This window comes from Eumetopias jubatus, unplaced genomic scaffold, assembly GCF_037043125.1.
Source record: "Eumetopias jubatus isolate StellerSeaLion01/CBP00866 unplaced genomic scaffold, mEumJub1_p1.0 scaffold_4, whole genome shotgun sequence".
Taxonomy (NCBI): domain Eukaryota; kingdom Metazoa; phylum Chordata; class Mammalia; order Carnivora; family Otariidae; genus Eumetopias; species Eumetopias jubatus.
In genome coordinates, this window is record NW_028274810.1 from 20,430,673 (window position 1) to 20,449,082 (window position 18,410).

An 18,410-nucleotide genomic window follows, 5' to 3' on the forward strand; every position below is an offset into this window, starting at 1 on the left:
ATTTTGCTCTTTTACATCAAGGGGAAGACCTGTAAAACAAGTTCAGAAGTATACAAAGAATTGAACAGAAAAATCGTGTTTCAGAAAATTTGGCAACTGAAAATACACTTGAATTTTTCATTTTGAGAAGATGAAGGATAATTAAGATGGTAAATTGACCCATGTTTCCATCATAAGGTTCTTACTTTGTAATTGTACTTTCCACATTTAAACACAATATAATACGTAATCATTTTATGAAATTATATGAACTCGAGTTGGAATCTGAAAAGCTAGCTGGTGATATTTCTCTGCAGCTAGTATAAAGCATCCCAAACATTCTGCCAATAGCATTTCTAACATAAAGTGGGGTTTTCATTTGTTTGTTTGTTTTAAACCGTTATTGAAGAGGTAAAATTCTTGATGTGGGAATGGTTCTTTGTCACAGAGGCTGACAGTCATGTTGCAGGTATTATTTTGCTTTAGTATTAGTTGCTTTCCTCATTTTATATGCGTCTTCTATGTTGTTAAACAATTCCATCTTGGGCCTCCATCCTGTCTCTGAAAACCTTCCTTCCAACTTCTAAACCACATACATGGATTATCTGATTAATCTAATGGATCATGAGGTATATTTTGATTACTAACAGAAAACTAGGTTCCTAGAGATTAGTGGACATATGCGCCTCATAAACTTAGTTTAGAATCCTTAAGCATTGAAACATCTTAAATACTCAGTATAGGTCCTGGTCATAGCGTCCAGTCTTTGTCAACAGGAAAATGTATTCATTCACTCAGTCCATCTCTACTAAGTGCTTAATGTATGCTGGCTACCTTGTTGGGCACTGTTCCAGACAATTTTTGAAAGAGATCTCAGGAAATATTAAGGAGCAAAAAGGAGCCAACAGGAGGGAGTAATTTAAGCTTGGAAAAAATGACCAGGGAATCTCTATTCCAGGTTTAAGTGGATTACTTTGAGGAAGGGTAAGTAGAAGGAATTTAGAAACCTGCCCCTTATTATTGTCTCTGGGGAGTGACCATGTTTTCAGCTCCTCTGAGGCCCTTTACAGGACCTGTGGGCCTAAACGCTTGGAGATCTCTGCTAGTTGCCTTCCTTGTATTTTCTCCTCCCTCTTTGCCCCCTCATTCGAGATCAGGTCAGAATCAGCTGGAAAATTAAATTACTCACCCCCTCAATGTCAGCTCCCATACATCTCTTTCTCCTCCTGCCTCATGAGTACAGTTCAGCTCTTTAAGAGACGAGACTCTGAATGAAGGTAGTGCAGAATTTAAACATTTAAGAGAGAAACTTGTCAGTTTCAGCACTCGAAGGACAGCTTCACTATAAGATCAGGGGTTTTGACCTCTTGGGTCCCTCCATCTCACCTTCATCCCTTTCTTCTAATTCTTAGTTTAAAAATTAAAAATAAAATAAAATAAAATAAAATAAAATAATAAAAATAAAAATACTTTTCGGAGCAGGCAGAGCAAGGAGTCCTCTGGTTCCACGTCTGCTATAAGAAGCAGATTTTTGCACAAGGATAAGGTTACGGCTGCCAGCCCAGAACTCCAGCGGTGTGGCAAATCAGACGCTGGGCTCCTCCCCTCCCCCGCCGACGAACGAGAGGCTAACAGACGGGTGCAAGTAGACAAGTAGCTGTTTTTATTGAATACAGAAGCTCCTTGAAAACTCTGTGGGCTCCGGGGCTCTCCTGCAATTCCTTTCATTCCCAAAGTGCTGGAGCCAAGCACGCGTCCCGCGTAACTCCCTCCCATTTCTTCTCGGGGATTTGGGTAGGAGAGGAGGGAGGAGAGCAGAGGGGAGATGGGGGGTGGTTGGTGGGCTGGGCTAGCCCAGAGTCCTGACTCTTGGGCAAAGGGAGAGAGGGGCGGGCTCGCTGCCGCCCGAGAGGCGTGTGATTGGGTCTGACCCTCAGTCGGCTTGTCAATTTCTCTCGGGGTAAGGGGGGCGCTGGAGGGGAGTGGGCGGAGGAGGGGGCTGCCCAGAGCCTCTCGTCCGGCCCACTGACGGCATGAAGCCTTTAGGGGCACGCAGTCCTCTCAGATTTTCGGTTGAAGCCCCTCATCTGCCTTCAGTCTGAAGGCAGGGCCCCGCAGAGGACGGATCGGAGGGTCCCGGCCGGCGGGGCCAACCGAGAGGGAGAGGAGGGGGCGAGACACAGGAAGGAAGCAAACCATCAAATTTTAAAGAAAAAGCCCTTTGACTTTTCCCCCTCTCCCTCCTCAATGGCTGTGTAGCAAACACCCCCGACGATACCTTGGAAGGGACGAAGTGGGTCTGCAATCGCAGTTTCGTGGGTTGAGTTCACACTTGAGTGCGGGGCTCGGAGATGGAGCGGTGGTCCTCTAGGTGGAAAACGAAACGGTGGCTCTGGAATTTCACCATAACAACCCTCGCATTGACTTTCCTCTTCCAGGCTAGAGAGGTCAGAGGAGGTAAGAAAAAAATGGTTTTGGGGAGGTGGGAGAGTGCCGTCGGTCTTTGTCATTTTGTGCCCCTCCCCCTCTTTACCCTTCTTCCCCCGCCTTACCCCCCACCCCTCAAAACCCCAAAACAATTCTTTTAAATAAAATCCAGATTGTAGCTGCCACTAGGTTGAAGTGAAGGCTGGAGAGAGAGATGGATGTAGGCGGGACAGTAATGGGAGAAGAGGTAGCAGGAAAAAAGATCTGTCAGGCACAGAGCCTGCTGAAATGCCCTTCACCACTTTCCAGCATTTTTGAAAAGAGAAAAAATATTACCTTGAACACAAGGGCAGTTGTACAAAGCTTTTGTTTGAGGAATAGTCCCTAGACTGCCCTTTGAACACATCTTCTGGTTTCTTCAGATTCTAACTAATGGGAATATCTTTTTAAGGGTGAGCTGAGGAGAAAATATAGAGAAAGGGTATAAAATGAACCTTGATAAAGTTCTTTGTGTGAAGCAAAGTGAGAGACAGGCTCTTTTACTTTTCGGGATATAAGAGAAAGCAGAGGTGATGAATCTAGAAGACTGAGAACACTCTGTGTGTGTCATTTTGAAGAGATTTTAAGTGGAAAAAAAATTGGCAGTTTATAAGGAACGCGTTGAAGATAAGGAAAACACTTCTCCCTGAATTTCAGTCCACTCCTCTCCCCTATGACCCCCACCCCCAACCTCCACTTCTTCTTGCAGGTTGGACGTGCAGTTCTCTTGGAGAATGATGAAACTCGCCAAGCAAATGGGTTGGGGGAGGAGGAATAGGGATTGGGAGGGAAGAGGAGGGGGCCTGGGATGGGGTGGGAGGGGAGAGGTAAGGGAAAGTTCCTACGTGGCACCACCAAATATTCAATGACCAGACCTGCTCAGAAGACTGCAGCCCTGTCAGTACCCAAGAAGGGAGAGCGACTTCACTCCTCCCCTCTGCCTCCTCCCTCCCCTTCCCCCGCCCTTTCCCGCAAAGGCATCTGGCTGGAGCGGTCCGTTAGGTGCTGTAGACACGACTGGCGGGCAAAGGCCTTTGGAGTTAACGGAGCCCAAACAGCTTAGAGTAGAAAAGCGAGCTTTGTCGCGAGTGCACAGAGAAGTGGGGGGTAGGAAGGAGGGTGGCCAGGATTGGCTGAGGGAGAAAGAAGTTGTCAATCCCAAATGCGCAGGCTTTAGCAGAAACCTGAGTCTGTCCGCGGTAGATGCCAAGATCTGAGTTCTCCCTAATGGGAATTAGCGCTCCCGGAGGCCGAACTCTGGGAAACCAGGTCTGTATTCCTTCCGCAAGCTTAGTGGTGCTCACCTTCCTGAGTAGCAGCAGGCAATGCTGGATTATTCTTCCTCTTGGCTTTTCCTGGTAAATACAGTCAGAGCCTCAAATTTAAATTGTGCTTCAATTTGGATACCAGTTATGCCAATTATTTTGATTCATTCATTTCAATATATTCAAGGATAAATAGTAGAGGCTTTGAAAGTGGAATCCATCAAAAGTTTGCTTTTTACCTTTGGTACCTGGTCACCAGCTGGGTTGGTCATTTCCGTCAGCAGTTCTGCCCTCTGCTGGTTTTATTTATTATTTGGAATTTAAGCATCTACCTCAGAACCTAGGGCCTATTAAAATCCTTCTAATCACAGTGATGCTGGAAAAGAACACTCCATTAAGAAAATACAGATCTACTATTTCTTTTTCAGCTTGTTACACACACATATGGACAAATGTATCGCAATGCCAGCTCTGAATTTAAAAATATAGAAACCAAACTTTCTTCAATGAAGATGGATGAAATATACACTCAAGAGGCACCATTGTAGACATTCAGGGATTATTTCAGTGAAGATATTTATGTTTCTTTTCCACATTTGGCCTTCCTTAAAGCTCTAAGGATATCAGAAAGGTCAAATTTCTACACCTGTATTGTATAAATTGTCTCTTTTCAGTCTAGCTTCGGATCTGAAACACTTTTAAACAAACATCCCAGTACCACATCAAGTAAATGGTGGAAAAAGAACCCTGTTTATTATTATAAGGCCAAATAATGTGGGAAATAGCAAAGTTTAAGGATCATATGTTGTTTTTGTTTGTCATTTCTGACGAACTGTCTTAAAAGGTACAAGAGTGTTTCGATATTCAGACCATAAGATTCGGTATTCGCATCATCAAGTTGCTAGGTGCTTATTACTTCCCACTAAGTAATATTTACAAATCTACTCTTGTTGGCATTTTTGCCACTTAATAAACTTCAAAAAGGAAATAATAGTATACTAATGCTTAAAAACGAAACACTGGACTGAATCATCACACAAGGAAAAACAAACCCAGTGTTCAGTTCTTATGCTAGCCATTAGATTTACAATTGAAGCAACAATGGATATGATTTCATTCCAGTTCCTAAATAAAGGTGTTATGTACTGTAATTTATTAATGTCGGTAAGATGCAGGGGTGCAGTTTGGTGGCTGAATCGAAAGGTAATTTAAAACAGCCTATTTTCATCTAAAATTTGTATTTCTTGGATTTAAGACACTAAAGACTTAAAGAGTTCTGAGTTCATAATAAATTAGATTCTAAAGAAAGTGTAGTTAGCATCCTAAAGCATCTACCTTACAAAGAATAGTTCTTGGAGTGAATGGATTAAAAGAAAATTTATAATCTCACACAGAATCATATTGTTCTACTTTGCAAATCCAAACCCTATAACTTGGTCATCTTTAACATGCCTATTAAAAATTTTTAGTATTTATTATGATTTAGTATAAAAGAGTGCTATTTTTATAATATATTCATTTGCGTTAACTTCAATTTTATGTTTCATATATTTCCCTGTGGTTAACATAAATGTTTTATCTCAGAAATTTATGGGTTTCTTTATCAATTAGTCCATTGCTTATTACAGAGAGACTTGAGATTTACCTGGAATTTATAGTGACGATGCTGTGTTCAGAGTGATGGTTTTAAGACCTTTAAAAACAAGTTAAGTTATAATTGAATACTAAGAAAAATAGTATCTAATTGAATCATTTTTTACTAGTTAAAATGGTATTCAACCTTTGGTGGTTAAACCAATAGTGTGTCTTGAAAAAAGTTGATTAATTTTATGAGTGCCTTTCAAAGCTTGTCAGCAATTGATAGTGAGCGTTGCTGGAGTGTTTTGAGTGCCCAGGATCAGCAGGTGAAATGGTGCTGGCTTCCAGAGTATGTGCTAATCCAGCTTTGCAAAGAGATCAAGTTTGTCCCTGTGGCTACTTAATCATGAATCAGTTAAAAGGTCAGATACACTTCTGATAACAAATGCAGTGCCTGCTAGGATTATTTATATTGTCTTTCTTCTTGGTTTTTAAATAAAAATTGACACAGTCTAATAGAAAAACAATAAAGAAAACCAGGTATCTTATGAGAAACATCTTACTGTTTGTTTTATACAGATTTAGGTGCCACATATATAATCAATTAAATATAGAGACTTTCACAGAATTGTCTACTAGTTTTGAAATTAAGTTTATTAATATCTTAAAAGTGACAATTTACTTCATAATAAATACTTAACTGAGACTCTGTAAAAATTACTCTCTAAAAGGTATTCTCATATTTTTTAACAAAATTGTGAAGTTGAAAATGAGAAATGTATATACCTAGGTAGTATAATTGCTTACAATTTAATTAATATTTTAGGTTCTGCGTTTGCCTTATTTGACTAACATAGAAAGAGCATATTATTCAAGTTAAGTTATCCCTAAAACATAGGTAGCCAGGCAAACATGAATCTCTTTTCATATTTTTGGGTAGGATTTCTGACAAAAAATTAAAAAATTTAAAAACAAAACACAAAACAAAACCCCAAACTAAACAGTCACCTTTCTTTTTTAAAATTTGCTTCTTTTCTGAAAAAACTCTCCTCACTATGGTTAATTTATTGAAGCGTTGTCTATTTGATAGTGACTGATAATGAATGGACTCAAATCAAGCTTGGTTGGGTGTCTGTGTAATAAAAAGCTGAACTTTCAAAGGAAGAAAAGGTGTTTAGATTAGATTTTTTAAAAAGAATGTTAGAGATAGAAATTATTGTAGAGATTGTTTCTCTTTACTATCTTCTCACTTCACTAATGAGAAAACCAAGGCAAAGTTATTCGCTGAATGCTTTTTCTCATAAAAACATAAAAATATTTCTACAATATTCAATGTTTTTCTAGGTAAGCATAGTGAAGGTCTGCAATAGTGGTAAAAATACCTGTAAATAATAGTAGGTCTGCGACTTTATGGAATGACCAAATATTGCTTAACTCTACGTGTTGGAGTTTAGTGAGAAGATGGATTAAGTGAAAATGATTGATTTAAAGAAAATCAGATAAGAAACAGAGTTATAGAATGCATTTAAACATTCCTCAATTTCCTAAGTTTGGAGAAAGGTGATTTTTGATCATTTATACTGTTAATATACCTAATTATGTGATTCTATAGGATTATCGGTATCAGAGTAGAAAGCAGAATAGTTTGTAAAATATTGTTTGTGTGTGTGTTTGTTGCTGGATTAGGAACGTAGTTTTTTATGCACTCCAAAGTTGTTAATAGAGGAGGATGAGGCACAGTTCGAATTTTCAAGAAGCTAAGAAATTATATATTTATATAATATAAACATATAAATTGTATATTTACTTCAAATAATATATTCATTTAATAATATATCATGTATTTATTACTAATGATGTCAAATTTCTATGCCTTCCGAGTTGATTTTAGACTGATTGGATGAAATATACTCTATATATGTATAGTTTTGGTACTAAACCAGATATTGAACTGATTATTACTTGATATGGCTTGTTTGTTTAATAGATAATCTTTTCCCAACCAAGTGGCTAACTTTGGGAAAATATAGGAGAGCACTTAGTAATGCAAATTCTAATGAATTTTTCTTTTGGATTGTTTAGGCATCTGAGACTACATAAACAACTTCTGCCTCAAGAATAAACGGACATTAATCTATAGGGAAGTAGACACTCCTAAGAGATTACCATGATATTGGTTGTGATGGCAATAACAGTGGTAGATCTAGTATTTCCACCGAATGAAGACTTTTCCTATCTTTAGGGAAAGTAGTACATGTCCTTACCGTCCTGAAGAAGATACTGTGGAAGCTAATGTTTATACTCATGATCAACGCTAACAATTTATATGAATATAGGGTTTTATAAGTACTGAGTTATCCCCATCATTTTATATAGTTTTTAATGATTATATGCAAGTGTTCAAAATCCAGAATTCCATTGTATCCTAAACACACTTTTCTTTCCTCCTACCTTTGGAGCAGTAATTAAGGGCAAATGGTGTAATCATTAGGGATTCAAGGCAACTACAGAGTGGGGGCTGAGCGCTGATCTGCATTTCTGCTCTTACTCCTCCACTTCACTCATTTGATACTGGGGAAACGTGACCTGAGCTGGGAGTGGTGAAGGGAAACCGAACTTTTATTTTGACCATTGAAGTTTTGTTCCTTAGCAAAGGAGAAAGAGAGGTATACACTGATGCTATAAAAAGTCGCAGTGTTCCTTAAATTCTCTCCTGGAAGAGATAACTTTAAATGCAGATTGCAGTGTAGCTTTTTGAATGACTTTCTTAGATTTTTTCTTCTAATTTCTCTTGCAATTTATTTCAGAACATAAAGTTTTAATTTTTTTCATCTTAAACTGTCTCCCATATTATAATGTGCCTACCCATTTCTTTTTCTTGCAAAACCCTAATATAATTTTATTTTTATAGGTCTTTTTATCCATACTTGCCATTGTCTCCAAACTCAACCTGAATAATACTAGCTGTTAGAGAAGATGAAAGTCGATTTTAAAGTGATTTAGTGAGTAGTGTCTATTGGTTGCAGTCTTTGGCCTACTACTGACTTGGCTAGTGGTTCTTTAGACATTGGCTGATCACCAGACCTACTGTTATCTGGTAAAATAAACTCTTTGCTTGCTGCGAATGGAATTAGAGACAGTGCTATTAATTTAGGAGAAAGAACTCAGAGAAAAGAAAGGTTATCATATTTCAGAGTAAGAGACCAGCTTAAATACGACTTGACAATTGAGAACTAAAACAAACCTGTGTCCGAGTGCTTTAGCACAATCAACTTTTGCAATCCCTTCAAACCTTTTTTTTCCTTAAAAAGCATTTCTTTCCTATTTTAAACAAATTTAATTGCTCTTGAATGGCCCTGTACTGTACAGGCAAATGAAGGTCCCTATTCATAGAACTTGAGCTCATAGTGTCCGTGGAAGCTTTCTTCCTCGGTCTGACTGGTAACCTGGCATCCGGGCTGACAGGCGTGAACCTTCCACTGTGTGAGGTGCTTGGCTTCCCTTCTCGGTTCAGCTTTTCACAAACAACTTCCCAAAAGGATGACTGCCGGAAAGGGCAACGGGTGCAATTCCTGACAAAGCTAATAAGAAACTCTAAAGCACTTTTGCACTTTGTGCTCGTATCGGAGAGCTCTGCAGAGAAAGAAGAGCCATGCGTATTATACTGCTCTTTTCCCTGACTTCTCTTTTTAGGCTAGTCAGCAGTGGACCACAACCGGCCAGCTGTCACTTTTCTGTTTGAATGCTGATGAGTCTTCAAAATACTCCCTGGTTTTGAGAATAAATATATTATGCAAATGGCTTAGCGTGATGTAGAGTGGCCTTCAGGATGGGACCCCAGCCATTTCCCTTGCACTTCAGCCATGTTAAATCTCTTGCCCGTATTCTCCCCTGTCCTAGAACACACTATTCTCTTTCTTTGGAATATTTGTTCCCTCCTCATCCATCTAGCAAATGTCTTCTCCTACTTCAAGATTTAGATCAGGCTTCATATCTCCAGGCAGATAGAATAGTAAGATCTAACACTAAATACATGCCTATTATTATGTGCCAAGTCCTGTTGTTAGCCCCCCCTTTTTTTTAAGATTTTATGTATTTATTTGACAGAATGAGAGAGCAGAAGAGCACTAGCAGTGGGAGAGGGAGAAGCAGGCTTCCCGCTGAGCAGGGAGTCCGATGCGGGGCTCAATCCCAGGACTCTGGGATCAGGGCCTGAGCCAAAGGCAGACGCTTAACCAACTGAGCCACCCAGGCGCCCAGCACTCTTCACATAGAATCTCATTTTATTCTGACAATTGCCCTGGAAGTAAGCTAATATTAAAATATACATTTTACCCATGAAGGAACTGAAAAAGAGAGAAGTTAATTATCATGCCTAAGGTCACACAGCTTCTATGTGAAAAACCCAGGATTTGAACCTAGAGAGTCTGTTCCAGAGCCCGTGCTTTTGATCATTTGTCCATGCTTACTTTATTGTGTGTTCTAATGTTTCCACACAGCCACCTGACTTATGATTATTGTACCCTGGAACCTAACATTAATGGTCAAATCATGCAATTGCACCACAGTAAGCATCATGTCAATTGTGTGAATAACTTGAATGCCACCAAGGAGAAATATAAAGAGGACTTGGCAAAAGGCAATGTTATAATTCAGGTAGCTCTTCAGCCTTCATTAAGGTTCAGTGGTGGAGGCCATAGCCCTCTTTCCATTTTAAGAGCAAACATAAGCCCTAATGATGAGAGAACACTAAAGGCTGTTGCTAGAAGCCAGGAAACGTTAGTTTGTTTCCTCTGACTTATTTAAGGAGAAGTTGACAGCTGTATCTGTTGGCATTCAAGGTTCAGATTGGGGTTGGCTTGGTTTCATTAAGTAATAAGGACACTTACAAATTGCTGCCTGTTTTAATCAGGATCCATTGCAAGGAACCAGAGGTCTTATTCTACTTTGGGAGACTGATATATGGTAGTATGCTTATTACCTTCAGTATGAAAGTGTCAGATCTGATTATCTAAAAGCTGTTTGGGATGTAATCAACTGGGAGAATGTAACTAAAAGATACATAGTGTGCAAAAAATGTATCATTATTTAAAAAATTACTCATTTGTTAGTCTTCCTGTAAGAGTTGCTGGGGGGTAATGACTATGATTTAGTTTTATTTCTGTACTTAGGGTCTACCGAGATGCCAGAATGCACATTATATAATACAGTCACTATTTAGATTATAAATTATCTTCTTAACTTTGCCCAGTGGACTGGAACAAGGTTAAATCTAGTTAACTTGGAAGTGGTGTGAAGTGACCTACTCATGTCTTGTCATTAGCAGTAATTAGATCCCTCTTTCTTTCTTTACTTTTTCTCTGTAAGTGAATGAATTGGGATATCCCTCTAGCTTTCCTCATTTGGAGAACAGTTTTTGCACATTCTCTTCAAAGATGCTTCTAAATATTTGAAGCCACTAATTGCCTATATTACCTCTAAAATTGTAGTTTGCTTTAACATAGTAATCTCGTAGAGAAAAACACCATATGAAGCAGTATTTTTGTTTTGACAGCAACATAAATCATCATTTCACTGTCTGCTGGTGAACAAGAAAATTTAAGCCAAGAGTGGTATCAGTCTGTTAAAGTAATAATTGGGAAAATTCCTGTCATGTATTCATTTTGAAACTTCTACCTGTTTTGTATGCTGTTATGGGTTTCTGATTTTGCTTAATAACTATTAGAAAGAGTAACCTATCTATATTTATTGCTTTATGATTATTTCAGTAAACTCATTCTAGAAAGTAATTTGCATATCATATATATTATAATTATTATCTGATGAAGTATCATCTTTAAGCAAGGAGTATATAAAGTTTCCAGTGCTTAATAAGAGACTGCAGTTGTAGAATTGTTTTTAGAAGAATGTTACGTATTTTTTATATTCTATTCCTAGCCATTGTATATTTTAGTTACACTAAAATCATTAGGCTAGGTATCTTTATCTGCTTTAGTGTGTCCCAAGCACATAGAACAGAGCTTGTCACATAGTTAGTGTTTGATAAATCTTTGCTGAATGAAGTGAAAGTGTCGGTTGAAGCTCTAATGAATTGCTCTTCAATAATCTAACTAAAAACCCGAGATATGATATAAGGTTATATATATCAGTTGTTGCCAGTGTCTACAGAAGTGTATTGAACAGTTTTTGGCTGATATTGTTGTGATTTCCTGAAAATATCAATCTCTGTTTTGCCTCCAAGCAACTATGATCTCCACCTTGAACACTTCCAAACCGCTTACCAGTACGTTTTTGGATTTAGATATTATCTCCTAAAGGAGTACCTCTCCTCAACCATAAAGACTGAGGTAGTTATCCTTGCATAACATTCTAAAGCACACTATACTTACTCCAAACCTGAATACTTATCACAGGATATTTTTGATGCTAAAATGAAAACAAGGCATGCATCTTTTTTTGCCCATTTGTTAAATCCTTTTATTATACCATATAAGTACACAGCTGGGAAATACTATAGAGTGGGAGTTAAAACAAACTATTTTGACTTCCAGACATTCAAAATACACAGACTCCAGTGGAAAGCAGTGCTTGATATCAAAAGAGAGTGAAAGTTTGAAAACATTTCCAGCAAATATGATTTCTTTTATACTAATATATAACATATTTGTAAACTTAAACTATTTTATACTTCCATAAATCCTTCTTAATATGTTTGGTAAGCAAATTATTAATATCTATTTTCTGACAAAATTTTAGAACATAAAACTTTGAGAATGACTCACTGAAGCAAATTGGCACTTGCCAAAATACAAACAAATTTTACTAAGGAAAATAAGTAACATGTTCTCTAAAGAAGTAAAATTTGAGGGGTATTATTTATGACTCAACCTATATTTTCAGCTTCATTATTTTTTTAATTTGAATTTTTATTGTTATGTTAATCACCATACATCACGTCATTAGTTTTTGATGTAGTGTTCCAGGATTCATTGTTTGTGCATAACACCCAGTGCTCCAAGGGAATGCATCTTTTCATCTATGTACGAAATTCTGTGTTGTAGCACTATACCTGGAGCAGAATAGATGGCCAATAAATGTTTATCATATGAATTAATGACATCATAAGCAAGGGATTATACTAAAGTCAAGAAGACAGGGACAATCAGCCTTGACTTGCTATCACAATCATTTCCAGTCCCATCTCTGTGGATTTTGATTGAGTAGAGTTTGTATAGAATCCAAGTATAGGTGTTTTATAAATCTTCACAGATAATTTTGATGCACATCCAAAGGTTTATGAATCTTTTGTAACAGGAAATAAATGCAAAAATGGAAATGTGTCTAGCTTGTATAAAAGGGCACTGGAAGTCAAGTAAAAGATTATTTGTCTGCTGTGTGCAATTCATTTGATAAATACCCAACCACCCAATAGCAGTGACTCGGCAAAAACTGATTTGGATAGATCAACTGATTATGATAGAGTTCATGCTTTTTTAAAAATCCTTTTCTCCATAGCATGTAATAAACTAAATGCCAACAAATATTGCTTTTCTCAACATGAAAGTCAAGTGTTTGTATTGAAACTATAATTTAAGCTTTATAATGAACATTTTAATAGCTTTGGCCGCTTGTACATCAGAAATGCCAAGCTTTTTACGTATCATACTCTTAACAGGCATTTGTTCTTTCCTTTGCCATCCTCAGAGTTGTGATATGATTTCTGCTTTCAATTTTCAGTTCATAGAAGCTTTTTATGATACAAGAAAGTTCAGGATTGAGGCTGTTCAATAACCGTGAAAATTAAATAACTCTCTTCTATGTGCCATCAATGTTAGTTGTCCTGACTACAAAGACAGTATGCCAGTGTCTATTCTCATGGGGTATGTGTGTTATCAGGAGAGAGCTGGGGTTAGGAGAATGGGCTAGGGCCACATAACACAAGACTGTATGGATATATTTTTTTGCATAGCACAGAATCATGGGACTAATTAAAGAATACAGGGAGGCTGCTAAGTTGGCAGAGTCAGTACATACTTTGATACCTATCCCTACTAGGTGGTTCCCCTTGGTTGCAAACACTAGATCTTCTGAAAAATAACCAGGGAACTGGGGCCTTGCTGCTTTTCTGCAATAGCCAACCCACTGTAAAGTCACCTGGATTTCTCCAAGATAAATTAGTACATTTAAGTCACACTTGATACGGGGTTATGGCCTTTATGGAATTGAAAACTGTATGAATGAATAATCTTCCTGTTTTATAAGGGAGTACATTAAACAAAATGTGTACACGTATTTATAAAATCTGTTATAAGACAAAGATATAGCCTAACATTTTAAACCTTAAATGTGATCGTTCTTGTTATTACCCAACTTGTAGCATGTTTTAGGTAGTTTTGTTTGTCTGTTTCTGAGGATTCATATATTGGACCAAGATCTCTATGTTGATTATTTGATTATTTGATTATAAATATTTATTATAATCATTTTTAAGTCATAATGATTTCTTTCACAGAAAGTTATATCTAATAGAGTTTTAAAATAAGTATAATTAACTAATTATAGCTTTAAATAATGTTAATAGGCTGTCAACTCCCAAAGTTTTATTTCTACCCCATATCTTTTCCCTGAATTCCAGACTCATATACTCAACTGCCTAGTCAGCTATTTCCAGTGGAATGTATTAAATTGTCTCAAAATTAGCATACCCAAAACTGAATCGTAGAACCCCTCCTGAAGCCTGTTCCGCTCACAATCTTTCCGTCTCAGTTGATGGAAACACAATGAGTCATGATGTTCGAACTAAAATACTTGGAGTAGCTTTGACTCCTTTTCTCTCATACTCCATATCCAACCCATCAGCAACCCTGTCTGCTATGTTTTCAGAATATATCCAGAATCTGACCCAGCACTTCATCTCTCAGTCCAAGATTGCAAAATTGACAAAATTTTACACCTTGAGGATTGCAATTACTTCTTCTGCACTCTCTTCCACTCTAGTGCCCCTGTACTCTGTTCTCAGCACAGCGCCATAGTGGCCTGGAAGATTCATTGGTTCATGTTACTCCTCTCCCTAAACTTCCAGTTGGTTCATGTTACTCCCCTCCCTTAACTTCCAGTAGGTTTCCATCTCACTTGGAATACAATCTAACCTCAGTGAACATACCACAAGATCTATACAATTGCCTCCAACCTGCCTCCCCCTTACTTCTCTGACTTTATCTCTTATACCCTTTTTATTTCCTCTGCTGGCAACCTAAATGTCTACTTGCATTTCCTTCAACTCCTCCCCTTTGGGGCAACTCCTATCTCAGGTCCTTTGCACTTGCTATTCCTTTTGCTTAGAATGCTATGCTGTCAAAATATCAGTATAGAGAATCCTCTTATGCCTTGCTAGACTGCTCAAACATTATTTTCTTATTGAGCCCTTTCCTGTCTTTCTGATTTGATACTAAAATCCATGCCTCTTCAAACCTCGTTTATGGATTTATTTTTCTTCTTAGTACTAATCAAATATTTGTCATTTATAAAAAGTAATGACATTTAAATTAAAGGCGTAGATTTTATTTTAAGGCTTTCTATCAAATGTAGAATTGGATATTTTTGGAGTACAAGGAGTACAAATATTGCCTTAAAGTATTTGGGCAGCTTCTAGGCCATTTTTATCCACATAATTGCCATAGTTTTAAATTTTATTTTACATATTTAGACATAGTCAAAGTGACACTTAAATTCCACATAGAAAAGCATTTTACTTATTTGATGAACATCCTGCATACCGATTCAGTTGTTTTAAGACATTATAGTTGTATAGAAATGGTATGAGAGTTTGTTTAGCTGGTGTAACAGGGTGATAATGTGGGACTTGTGGTTACTTAAAAAGTAGATGGGTGATATTTGCAGGTGAAGACATAAAACCTACAACAGATTAAATACTGTTAAGGAAATGCATACACACGCTGATATTCAAAACAAATTTATTTCTTATTTCCAATCAATACTAAATCTCAGCTAGGATCACAGGGCTTACACATTTCTCTCAACCACTGGGTAGGTCAGAATTAGAATAAACAGTCAATAGTGGGATGTGGATACAATGGATTGTGGTGGGAGCCACAATTTTTCCATTACTTCTACTTCAGAATATTTCATTGTGTATTTCTTTTACCCCAATCTTTCCAATCTTGAATTTCACTGCATAACTGACTTTTTTTTAAGCTGGTATTTTCATGGGATTGTAAGGAAGTACATTTACATTTGGTCATTGGGTTTCTGTTTTCTGAAATGGTATTATCATTAGGCTTGTTAGGTGCCTGGTGTTGATGAAATTAACTATAAAATTCCTGAAACCGCAGGCTACGTTTTTACACGTCTTTGTCCATTTTATTCTCAATTTGATGCTATTCTTAGTTTGAGTACCAAATATCCAGTTTTTGCAAGATACTCATCAAAAACTTGAGCTTTGAGATACGTATATTTATTGTATTCATTATTTTCCTGAAGGGAAATATACTCTCTAAACATGGGTTTAAAATGACAAAACATATAAATTTATTATAGAACCTCTTGGGGGTAAAATGAACTCTAAACACTTCCCATGCCCAGGAATATTTAGTGTAAATTCTACAACTATAATCTTATAAGTTTAAAATTTATTAATGTATTCAAGCAGTTCACTTCTCCCATTTTATATTTTGAGCACAAAGATTAGATTACAGAATACAGACAAAAAGTCTAATCGTTTCAGCTACAAAGAGTTGTGCTGGGATATAGGAAATTTAGGTGATTTCTATTGACATTATTTGTGTTACATAGTCACTTAAAGATGAACTTTCATACTTTTTTTTAAAAATATGGACAATTAGGTCAATATGTTTTATTTTTTAATGCTTCATGTTTGTTTGCAATACAAGGTTGGTGTATAGCATATATGTGTTTGAAATAAATGAAGAAATAGTATCAGAGGAAAGACACTAAAATATTAGTTCCTTTAAAGATTTATTTTTATTTATTTATTTTAGAGAGAGACAGAGAGAGAGAATATGAGTGGGGGGCAGGGACAGAGGGAAAGAACCTTAAGCAGACTCCATGCTGAGCAAGGAGCCTTGTATGCTGGGCTTGATTCCACAACCCTGAGATCATGACCTGAGCCAAAATCAAGAGTCGGAGGCTTAACCGACTGAACCAACCAGGCACCCCTAATATATTAGTTTAGTTTTTTTTTTTAAGATTTTATTTATTTATTTATTTGACATAGAGAGAGAGAGAGAGAGAGTACAATCAGGGGGAACTGCAGAGGGAGGGAGGGAAGCAGCCCCTCTCCCCCCACTGAACAGGGAGCCCCATGCAGGGATCGACCCCCGGACCCTGCGATCATGACTTGAGCCGAAGGCAGACGCTTAACCAACTGAGCCACCCGGGCACCCTGAGATTTTTTTTTAAAGATTTTATTTATTTATTTGAGAGAGAGAGAAAGTGAGTGCGAGTGGGGGGAGGCGCAGAGGGACAAGCAGACTCCCACTGAGAATGAGGCCTGGTGTGGGGCTCCATCTCACCACCCCAAGATCATAACTGAGCTAAAACCAAGAGTCGGACACTTAAACGACTGAGCCACCCAGGTGCCCCAGGAGATGGTTTATAACTCTTTCTGTGTTTTAGTTTGCTTCTTTCTCCCTATAATGATATGTTTCATATGTGGCCTGTGATGTGAGGTACAAGGTGAAGATAAGTGAAAAGAATAAAGAGAAATGGGAAAACACCTACTTTAGAACTTAAGAACTGAGTTCTTGCCACACTTGCATCAAATGGAAACAATCAGATTTGGGAAGCTCTTTTAGGTGCTGTTTATAAAGGCCATTTCTAACACTTGTTTTCCTTCTCAGACTGTTGAGAAAGAAACTCTGACACAGTAAATAATCAATAAAGATATGTTTAATGAATGAACAAATACATGAATCAATGAGCAGCTATACCCTGCCTCTGAGGCTCATTGATTCATGTATTTGTTCATTCATTAAACATATCTTTATTGATTATTTATTATGTGTCAGCTGCTATGTTATTAATGAATACTACAGTGAACATCAATAGTGCTGATGTTTGCTGTCAGAGGGTTTACAGTCTATCAGGGGAGGCAGACATCAAACAATAAATTACAAGTTTAGCAGAGAGAGAAGGAGGGAAATTAGGCAGTATGAGTTTGTAACAGGGAGTTTAGAAACACACTGTGCCTGAGTGAAAATGAGATAATTAAGCAAGCAAACAAAATAGAGTGTGGAGTTATCCAAGGGAAATATAGAGTACTTGGGATCATATGAGTGGATCCCAGAACCCAGCCTGGGAGAGATAAGTAATGATTCCCTGAAGGAAGTCACAGTTAGGTTGAGGTCAAAAGGTTGATTAGGTCTCAAATTGCCTGGCTTTAATCCTGGCTGCCCATTAGATTCATCTAGGAAACTTCTATAACATGAATATCTGCCCTCCCCGCTCCCCCCTTCATTCTAGTCATTAGTTCTTACACAGGACCCAGGCGTTCTTATGTTGTAAAAGTTCTCCTTGAGATTCTAATGACAGTTAGGATTGGAAAACAGTCAGCTATTCTTAGCCAGTTGAGAAAGGATTGAAAAATCCCCAACAAAAGGAGCACAGTATATTTTAGAAACTAAGAGAAGTTTATTTCAGCTGGAGCATTACATTTGGGGTTGGAGAAATAAGTAGGAGTTAGTGTAAACGTTTCTCTTGGAGACTGTGGCTGTGAATATCCATAGTGGAGTTCTGGTTTTTCTCAAGAGGTCCTCAGCAGCCATGATGCACCCATGAAGAATTTGGACATCTAAATTTATTCAGTGTTGATGTCTTGTCAGGCAACCATGATTACTTTCACTTCCTTGTACACTGCACTGTCTTGTGTCTGTGCTGCCTATCTGGTATTTCTGTCACCCTCCTCATAGCTTATAACCTCCTACCCATCCTTCAGGACTCAGCTTAAAAGAAACCACGTTAGATATTTCAGCCTTTGTGAGCCATACGATCTCTATCACAGCGTTACAACTCTGTTGTAGGGCAAAAGCAGCTATGGACAATAGATAAATGAATGGGTGTGGTTGTAGTCTAATACAAATATTA

General features: G+C 37.6%; 1 protein-coding gene and 1 pseudogene across 4 annotated transcripts in view; both read left to right on the forward strand.

Moving 5' to 3' along the window:
* Positions 1–2,330: 2,330 nt before the first annotated feature.
* Positions 2,331–18,410, forward strand: part of COL11A1 (collagen type XI alpha 1 chain) — a 193,174-nt gene continuing 177,094 nt past the window's right edge. For all 4 annotated transcript variants that reach the window (XM_088022931.1, XM_088022932.1, XM_028101999.2 and 1 more), the window contains exon 1: positions 2,331–2,436. In XM_088022931.1, coding sequence (XP_087879057.1) covers positions 2,331–2,436 — 106 coding nt within the window. The remainder of the gene's footprint in view (positions 2,437–18,410) is intronic.
* Positions 9,804–10,380, forward strand: LOC114208078 (superoxide dismutase [Mn], mitochondrial pseudogene; annotated as a pseudogene).